The sequence below is a fragment of the Gadus chalcogrammus genome, chromosome 14 (genome assembly GCF_026213295.1).
Source record: "Gadus chalcogrammus isolate NIFS_2021 chromosome 14, NIFS_Gcha_1.0, whole genome shotgun sequence".
Taxonomy (NCBI): Eukaryota; Metazoa; Chordata; class Actinopteri; order Gadiformes; family Gadidae; genus Gadus; species Gadus chalcogrammus.
The window spans coordinates 28,362,385-28,372,738 of record NC_079425.1 but is presented as its reverse complement, the minus strand read 5'-3'; the positions used below and the strand labels follow the sequence as shown (position 1 = coordinate 28,372,738).

The 10,354-nt window shown below is 45.7% G+C and overlaps 1 protein-coding gene across 3 annotated transcripts in view; it reads left to right on the top strand.

The window, feature by feature from the left end:
- itfg1 (integrin alpha FG-GAP repeat containing 1) overlaps positions 1–10,354 on the top strand; it is a 146,870-nt gene that overhangs the window by 43,198 nt on the left and 93,318 nt on the right. For 2 of the 3 annotated variants that reach the window (XM_056607452.1, XM_056607454.1), the window contains exons 7-9: positions 7,340–7,372; positions 7,554–7,603; positions 10,181–10,268. In XM_056607452.1, coding sequence (XP_056463427.1) covers positions 7,340–7,372; positions 7,554–7,603; positions 10,181–10,268 — 171 coding nt within the window. The remainder of the gene's footprint in view (positions 1–7,339; positions 7,373–7,553; positions 7,604–10,180; positions 10,269–10,354) is intronic. The other variant, XM_056607453.1, reaches the window with a different exon arrangement.

Here is a 10,354-nt window from a genome sequence, read left to right as displayed (position 1 = left end):
GCCCGCGGTTCCCAGGCCATTCATTCATTGACCGGAGACGCGGGAGTGCCGTGCCCGCGGTTCCCGGGCCGCGGTGCCGGGGTCCCCCCAGTTTCAGGGCCATTCATTCATTCACTGGGCAAGCGGGAGTGCCGTGGCCGCGGCCGCGCTCGCACTCACGGTGCCCGCGGTTCCCGCGGGAGTGCCATGGCCACGGCCGCGGTTCTCGCGGTGCCCAAGGTAACGGTGTCTCGGCCGGGGCACGACGGGAGGCGTGGCAGCCGGGAGTCGCGGTCACAGTGAATGAATGTTCAATCCAACCATTTCTTCCTCAACTCTCCTTTCTTGGCCAATAGATGGTCTCTCTCTCTCTCTCTCTCTCTCTCTCTCTCTCTCTCATATATATGCAATGACACCTTTAAGCAATATAACACGAGTGGGGTTGTTGGTTTATTGAATTAAATTTTTATTGGGGGGGGGGGGGGGGCGCCAGAGGATCTGGGTAAGGTCAGGGGGGCGTTTGCTCAAAAAAGGTTGAGAACCACTGCTCAGGTTGGTGAAGCAGCTTTTATTGGGTCCATTATGTTAAAGGCATCACGTACCCAGGCGGCAAACTGTCTCCCACGGTGTGACCCAGAGCACAGAACCTTGTGTCAGCGGATCTCTAAAGAACTTGATTTCTTTTGCTAACCACAAAGTTCATGTCCTTTTAAAAGATTGACTCTAAAGAGAGCAGCTTTTATTTATAATGACGAAATCTCCATCCTTGCAAACACACACTTTGAGTCAACAATAGAATAGGGCTGGGCGATTAATCTAATTGTGATCGCAAATTTCGATTTTAGCGTCAAATGATCACAAAACTAATATAATCAAGTTTTTCAATTTTTTTATTTTTTATTAACTTATTTATAGAAAGTGCAGCTGGATACATATCAGAACATTATTTTAGATTTGAATATTTTCTATTTGACCATTTTGTGTACGTTTTAAGGCGAAATTTCAAAGTTCGCAGTTACAAAGTGCTTTTTGGGAGAGATGCTGAATAAATACATAATATTTTCAAACTCAATAATATTCTTTTGAATAATCGTTTGAATAATTGAAATAATAATTTCATTATTGTCAAAAATAATCGTGATTATGATTTTTTCCATAATCGAGCAGGCCTACATTAGAAGTATAAACACAGCAGAATGTTAAAAGGACAGGTTGCGATTAAAACCAAAAAAAGGCTTAAAGACAGGATCATTGGTCAGAGTTCGGTTTCCTAAATTACACCAAGGTTTGATTGATTGATTTTTATTTTTATTTGACCATTCTTGACACAATAATATGAAACAACAACCTGTGCCATACATTATATCAATAAAGATAGTCATGGATGACACAACAATGCCCTAAGGCTTATTTCCATTGTGGTCCTTATGGGGCAGGAGACAGGGGCAAGTAGCAGCATTCATAAGACACATAAAAACTTAAATTACAGTTTCAAATATACATGACAAATACAAATTGCCAACAGTCTAAGATTGGTGTCCTAACCATTTTTTCAAGTTTTGTTTAAAACTGCTTATGCTTCTGACTGATTTGAGTGGGCCAGGTAACTTGTTCCAAAGAACAGTTCCAACATAAAAAAAGGACTCTTTACCCATGTTCGTCTTAACTCTAGGTGGTACAAAATCTGTTACGCTCTCCTAGTGGAATAGCGGTGAACTTCATTTGCTCTATTCAAATAATTTTTAAAATAATTGGGTACCTCCCCATAAACACTCCTATGTACCATACATAACTGCATCTGAGATACACGATCCTCCACCTTCAACCATCCCACCTGATCAAAGTGGGATGATTCAAGGTGGGTTCTCATGGGGAGGTCCAAACAAGTCTGATTAACTAGTTTTGTGAGATCTGTAGCCTATGCTTCAAATTCATTGTGACGCCATTTTACCATGAGCCACATGCATAATCAAAATACGGCTGAATTAAGGCTCCTGCCAAAATGACCATTGTTTTTCTATCCAGAAATTTTGAAATTCTGGCCAGAAAACGGACTCTATGGTTTATCTTGGTAATTGCCCTCTGTGCCTGACCTATGCCACTTAAGTTGAACACACAGCCAAGGTAACTGACTGATTCCTTGGCTGTAATTTCAGTACCTCCAACTAGGACTTTAAAACTGGAGGCCTTTTTTAATCTAATCTTTGATCCGAAATGAATGGATTCTGTTTTCCCTACATGAAGTGATAACCTGTAGTCAGTAGGGGTGTGACAATACACACAGCTCACGAGACGAGACACGATATTGGGTTCACGAGATAAGACGAGACGAGATTTTAAGAAAACTACAATGACAAAATATATGACTGGACCAACAGACTTTTATTTAACCAAGTCGCGCATGCATTTTGAAATGTTTTATTATAACTCTGTACATGCATGAAATTGAAACTAAAACTAAAATGTATAAAAGTTAAATTAAAATAAATTAAATAAATAATTCTCTTTTTTTCAAGTGCAAACAATATTATGTGCAAAACCAAATCAAAGTACCCAAAATGTACTTTGATTAAATGTATTAGTTTTCGCGGTTATTCAGCCTTGTCTTCTCCTCCGAGAAAACACGACTGCATTGCATTGTGGTATACGGGAGTAACATGTAGGCTACATCGTATGTACACTCAAATTTTGGGTATTTTAAGTTCACTATATAGTGCATGAAATTAACCACTGAGAATTCGAACACCACTACAAAATGGCGAGCACCCTATATAGTACAATATATCCGTGATAGGGAACGATTTCGAACACAGCTTATGGCTGCTTTCGATGCTTCCCCTGCTTCCCCTCCTTCTCCTCCTCTTCTTTTCCTACTCCTTCTTTAGGTTCTGGCAGGCTAGATGTAGCAAAGGCGCATTACTGCCCCCACAGGCGACAAATAGAAGTTTGGATAAATCACAAATCTCGCAAGACCGATTTTTAACGCGACGGGTAATATCGTCGAGTTTAATCTCGCGAGATCTCGTGGCACGAGATCTCGTCACACCCTAGTAGTCAGTCATCCACTTGCTCACATTTAGATGTTCTGTGCTAAGTGTTTGTTCAATAATTGTTTTATCCTTGAAGCTTCTCCAGAACCAGTGCCTCAGACACTTTTCCAAAAAATAAGCTCCCGGGCTGAACCCCTAACTGAGAGTAATAGTCCCGCACATGACTTTCCCCATATTGACCAGTCTGGCTAGGTAGCTTTCCCACCAACTCTCTGGCAACAGATGAAAAATATTCATTGAAGCCAGGCGCAACTATCCCCTTATCTGAAGTTATTGTATTGCCAAGATCTGGAGTGATGTTGGAGTTTTTGGTTTTCATCCTTTTACTATACCCAAGCTGCTTGAGGGACTTCCATAGTCATTTCTATATTCTTCTATTTTCTCATTAAAGTATGCCTTTTTAGTATTAACCACTAATCTGTTTAGTTCATTTCTTGCCTTTTTATACTCGCAACTTTGCTCATCCTTCTGTGCCCTGAATGTATCATACTTCCTATTTCTTGCCCGTATTGCCTCAAGGATGTCATCATTTATCCAAGGTTCTGTCCTCTGTTTTATTCTAATTTCTTTATATTGGGCTACTTTATCAACCATTTCTAAAAACATACGCTTAAATGAGCACCATGCTTCATCCACATCTTTACATTGCAATACATTAGGCCAATCCATTTGTTTCAAACTTTTATTGAATGTTTTATTGAATGTTTCATCGACCGGGTTCTAATTGAAGAATGACAATTTAGCACTGCTTTCTTGGACTGTACAGAAAACAATAGAATGGTAACTCAACCCATAATTAATAACCCCGCTCTGGGCTATTCTGGACTTGTCCAATGCTAGGACAAGGTCAATCGTGGTTTGGGTGTTGGAACACACACGTGTAGATTCATTATCAGCTGGTATAAACTAAAAGAACAACAAAAATTCATCAATGCCTTGTACCCGGACCCATCGCGTTTCTGAATATCAGTGTTAAAATCTCCCATCATGATAACTTCCGATTTAATCAAGTCCAACCTTGTTGTGCAAAGTTCTTCTAAGAGTTAAAAAAACAGGGTTTGATCAGGCGGTCTGTAACAAGGACCGATTAGTATGGGCTTACTCTTCGGTAGCAAAATATCTAGTGAGACCGCTTCAATCTGATCGCTATACAAGTCCGTTCTGTGATTAAAACCAATGTCCGCTCTCACATAAATGCACACCCCTCCACCTCGAGTTCGGTTTCGATCTCTCCTAACAATCAGATAGTTCTCTAATTAAGTTTCAGCATCCTTAACATAGTCATCCAACCATGATCAGTGAAACAAAAGATCTCGGTGATTTTCGGTAGAAGGCTTCTGACGTTGAGATGAAGCATGTGTAGTCCTCGCATAGCCAGGAAAGAATCCGGCCTCTCACTGCCGATGCTCTCCAGCTCCTCCAAGAGTGACTGGCCTACGGGTACGGGAGCCCGAAGATCCAATCTGGCCTGCTCAGTACCACGTTGCCTGATCTCATCTCCCATCGTCGCATCTCCGCTGCGTCTCTCGGCGTCTCCACGCTCGCTTCCACTCCCTGCGCCGCGGACTATGGAGAAAAGTTGGTTCCCGACGTTGATTCGTTCAGACCATCGCACCTGCCGTGGGCCTTTTTGAGATCGTATTTCTCGGCATCGGACCCGGGCATTGATGTATATCCCCAGATAGTAACAGGCAGATGCAAATGATCAACTTTCCGCCATTAACTTGCCGTTTGTCGCCGTCCTTATCGTTGTGCTTGGCTGGATACCAGCATGGATAGAGGAATGTGTCCATGAGGAATTTCTTTCCAGAACCAAACTGTTTATTAAGTAAAGGTTTGTTTATATTGTCACAAAAGTTTTGTAACTGCCTTTCAAACCTGATTTCGGGTCCAGTGTCTAAAAATATTTTTAAAATCATGTATGCTAAAAACTCTACAAGCACACCAGACTTTCCAGCTGCCTTTCCAGCTGTCATCTTGGTGTGAGTTGAACAGGACACATCCAAGAGAGAAAATGTGACCACTGGTTTCCTGGGTATGTGGTATACGAGGTTTGTTATACCAAGGTTATCTAACCCAAACCAATGATCCTGCCTTAAAAGCTAGGATCATTGGTTATAGTTAGGTAACCCGGGTTACACCAAGGAGCCTCAACCCCTCCCTGGCCTCTCCTCGGACGTTTCCTTTCCATCCTCCTCTGTAATGTGAGAGGACCGACCTGCAGTAGTACCGACCTATAGCTGGACCGACCTACAGTAGGACTGACCTACTAGGACCGACCCACCGACCTACAGTAGGACCGACCTATAGTAGGATCGACCTATAGTAGGACCGACCTACTGTAGGACGGACTGTAGGACTGACCTACAGTAGGTCAGTCCTACAGTATGTCTGTCCTACTGTAGGTCGGTCCTACAGTAGGACCGACCTACAGTAGGACCGACCTACTGTAGGACCGACCTACTAGGACCGACCTACAGTAGGACCAACATATAGTAGGACCGACCTACTGTAGGACAGTCCTACAGTCCGTCCTACTATAGGTCAGTCCTACAGTCCGTTCTTCTATAGGTCGGTCCTACTGTAGGTCAGTCCTACAGTAGGTCAGTCGTACAGTAGGTCGGTCCTACTGTAGGTCGGTCCTAGAGTAGGTCGGTCCTACAGTAGGTTAGTCTTACAGTAGGTCCATCCGACAGTAGGTCGGTCCTACTGTCGGACTGACCTACTGTTAGTTTAGTTAGTACGTTTTATTTATTTGTCACATACACAATTGTACATGGAAATGCGTAGTGAGATTCTTATGTACTAGTCCGGCTGTAGTTCAACTATATAAAGTGCAAGATTATAATAATGATTGGGTGGTCACTGGGTGGTGGGCTAAGGGACATTTTCAGTCTGGTTTAACAGTCTGATGGCCTGGGGAAAGAAACTCCTCATCCTCTCTGTGTTGGCCCTCAGCAGACGGCAGCATCTCCCTGAAGGAAGCAGGGTAGATAGACTGTTGTTCGGGTGGCTGACATCACTAGTGATCTTTTGGGCTCTTTCTGCATCATTTGATGTTAATGTCCTGCATGGGGAGGCTGGCCCTGATGGTTCTCTCAGCTGAGCGGACCACCCTCCTTCGAGCCAACTGATCCTTCTTGGTGGCGTTCCCCATCCAGGTGGTCATACTCCCGCTCAGGATGCTCTCTATGGTGCAGGTGTAGAAGTCCTGAGTACACTGAGTGGAAGTTTAAAGTCTTTTAGACGTATGAGATAGTAGAGACGCTGACAGGCTTTTTTCACAACGGTGTTGGTGTGACAGGACCATGACAGGTCCTGTGTGATGTGAACACCGAGGTATTTAAAGCTGTCAACCCTCTCCACCAGGGCTCCGTTTATGCTGAGAGGTTGGAAGCTCCTCTGCTTTTTCTTGCTGAAGTCCACTATAAGCTCCTCAGAGCGGTAGTCTCGTCATTGTTGGAGATCAGGCCCACCACAGCTGTGTCATCAGCGCACTTGCCCATGATGTTGGAGTCTAAGGTGGCAACGCAGTCGTAGGTGTAAAGGGAATACAGCAGAGGGCTCAGCACGCAGCCCTGGGGGGCACCGGTGTTGAGGGTGAGGGGGGATGACATGTGATTGCCCACTCTAACCACCTGCAATCTATCGGTCAGGAAATGAAGGACCCACCTGCAAAGGGAGGAATGCAGGCCGAGATCTCTCATTTTAGTGACCAGCTTGGAGGGGGCTATCGTATTAAATGCTGAGCTATAATCAATAAATAGCAGTCTGACATAGGCCCCTTTCCTGCTGTCTAAATGGGAGAGGGTAGTGTGGAGTATGTGGGCTATGGCGTCATCTGTAGATCTATTGGGGTGGTAGGCAAATTGTAAGGGGTCCAGGGTGACAAGTAAGGAGGAGGGGATGAAGGTTTTGATTAGTCTCTCAAAACACTTCATCACCACAGAGGTCAGGGCAATGAGGCTATAATCATTTAAACAGCAGGGTTGGGGTTTCTTGGGGACAGGGACTATAATTGACTGTTTAAGGCATAAGGGAATGGTGCATTGGGAGAGGGAGTGGTTAAATATTACCATGAGAACGTTGGCTAATTGGTCAGCGCAGGCTTGGAGGACACGTCCAGTTATCCCGTCTGTACTGTAGGTCTGACATACTGTAGGTCTGACCTACTGTAGGACAGAACTACTGTAAGACATACCTACGGTAGAACAGTAGGACAGACTTACTGTAGGCAGACCTACTATAGGGCAGACCTAAGGCGAGGTTGACCGATGCCAATAGCGTTTTTCCTCCACCTCTGTATCCAGGTCCAGTTCCCCACAGGAGTCAGGTCTCTGATGGTGAGAGCTCCATGCTGTCATTATAAATGCAGCTCAGCACTTTACACTTCAAAGCGTTACAGAATCAAAGTATTGAGTATAAAAGTGCATGTTGATGGACGGCTACAGACCAGTCCACTTCTGAACACCATACCTACATATGGTCATCTAAAACACTCTCTGCCCCCCTGTTCCACTGCAGATCTGTTCCTGACCACCCAGGACAACCATTTCGAGACTTGGATCAACAAGGTAAGGTGATCCAGCTTCCCTCTGTAGGGATCCGAGATGCCCCCCCTCCTACCCAGCATGCATCAGCGCTCCCTGAGCAGACAAGTCAGGATCCTGCTGCCGGTTAGCACGCTGCTGGTTAGCACGCTGCTGGTTAGCACGCTGCCGGTTAGCACGCTGCCGGTTAGCATGCAGCACAGAGAGGAGGAGGAGGAGGGCAGAGAGGAGGAGGAGGAGGGCAGAGAGGAGGAGGAGGGCAGAGAGGAGGAGGAGGAGGAGGCAGAGAGGAGGAGGAGGCAGAGAGGGGGAGGAGGGCAGAGAGGAGGAGGAGGAGGGCAGAGAGGAGGAGGAGGGCAGAGAGGAGGAGGAGGCAGAGAGGAGGAGGGGGTAGAGGAGGCAGCTGGTTTGGGTTGGTCTGCTGGTTTGGGTTGGTCTGCTGGTTTGGGTTGGTCAGCTGGTTAGCTGGTTAGGGGTAGTCAGCTTGTTTGGGTTGGTTAGTTGTTAGGGTTAGTCAGCTGGTTTGGGTTGGTTAGCTGGTTGGTGTTGGTTAGCTGGTTAGGGTTAGTCAGCTGGTTTGGGTTGGTTAGCTGGTTTGGGTTGGTTAGCCGGTTAGGGTTAGTCAGCTGGTTTGGGTTGATCAGCTGGTTTGGTCAGCTGGTTTGGGTTGGTCAGCTGGTTTGGGTTGGTTAGCTGGTTCCACAGTCAGGGTAGGGTTAGTGTCAGTAGTTTAACGACCCCACTCATACATTCTGCGCACATACGCTTGCAGAAACGTATCATGTTTTCCTCCATAAGAAATGTGTTCATGCGTCCTTCTCAGGAAGGCTTCCACACAAGCTGCAGAGTGAAGCATATTATCTTCCTCTCTAAAATCGTCCCTTTTTTCTGGTATTCATTGTTGGTGCAGCGAGCTCTAAAGTCCTTTACATGGAGAGGCTGGTGCGCTGCAGGCCCTGGTGGAGGAGGAGGGATGAATAGCAAGCTTCAGACGGTTAAAGGACTCTGGTCCCCTCTCTGGCACTCTGGCGGAGACACATGGGAAGCAGTTATTTGAACATCGCCGACATCATTTGGATATTTTATGGTTAAAGTGGCGGAAAAACATTCAAATTCTACCTGCGCACATCAGAGCTTATTTCATGCTTTTTTGCCGCTGTGAACGCAGAATACAAACCCTTGACGAATCAAATCAGGTTATAGTGCAACAAATAGCTTTAAATGTGTAAATATACACGACCGCCTCCCCACGAGATGCCTTTCTAAAGCTCATCAGAATGTTTCCTCATAGGGTGTGCTTCAGGTTTCCCACGGAGGTCCTGCAGTCATGAGTCACACGAAAAGTGCTCTGCCTTTATTTGATTCAAATCGCGTTAGATATTTTCCTTGTTGCTAAGAACCTTAATCATTCTGATACAGAATACCTCCAAAAAGTTATGTTTACTATCTTTGAGGAGAGCAATGTGTGACTGGTATGAATCAAGTTCTCTAAGTCTGAATTTGATGAAACATCAGCATGGATGGGCTGTCTTTACTTGTAAATCATGGTAGGACAACATCCATCCTCAATGAGTCCTACAGGGCGCCGTGGAGCTGGAAGCCAGATTAACCTCAGCATCCAATCAGCACCAGTTCACCCATTGAACCAATCATCTTGATCCCACATCCATCCAGTGTCAGGAGGTTGTGCTCTAGATCTATGTTTGTTGAGTCCTCCACACACACACACACACACACACACACACACACACACACACACACACACACACACACACACACACACACACCACACACACACACACACACACACACACACACACACACACACACACACACAAAATCTGTTTCGTGTGTTAAAGTGTCACTCAAGTGTTGATAAAGAACACAGAGACTCCTGGTGGACACCAGACAGACCAGTTGGTCTGACAGCCTCCCGCTACTGTCCCTTTGGATGTCCACCTGGCTCTGTTGCTGTTCATTTCCTCCTTCCCACCACTTCCTGTCCGTCTCGCTCCCTCTGGTAACGTGGTCTTGTTCAGCTCTGCGCTCTGATGGATAGATCATGAACCAGGTGAGACGTCAGGCTCTAGGTCACTAACAGTATGCAGTGTTCTATTGAATTCTCTCTCTTTATCTCCATCACTCTTAATCCCTCTGTCAGCACCACCTCTAGCTCACTCATCACCGTTCCTCCTCCTCCCCTCGAGTGCGTGTGCATGCCTTAGACACGAGCAGAACTTGATTCCCCTCGTTATGATCGGTCCATTTTCCTCCTCCTCACCCCTGTGTCTCTAGCTGTTTCATTGCACCAAATCCTTCATTTACAGTCTTAGTGCTGAAGGGCCGCAGGGCTCTGCTTCTTGGTTCAATTTTGAACAAGCCTGAGTCCCATCTGCTGGCAAAGTGCAACTTCTGCAATTACCATAAGTAATGCTCTGTTAACTCTGTCTGTCTGTCTGTCTGTCTGTCTGTCTGTCTGTCTGTCTGTCTGTCTGTCTGTCTGTCTGTCTGTCTGTGTCTGTCTCTGTCTCTGTCTCTGTCTCTGTCTCTGTCTCTGTCTCTCTCTCTCTCTCTCTCTCTCTCTCTCTCTCTCTCTCTCAGCAAGGGAACTTCAGCAGGGAAGAGATCCTGCCTACTGAAGTCCCCAGGGGGTCCGTCATCGTGGGCCAGTCCTCCTTTGTTGATATTGGTAGGTTTGCCGCCCTCTGTCGCTGCACCTCTCCGTGTTCGGGAGGCCGTTATTAGTAAGTGTGCATTAGTGAGTTCATGGTGTTT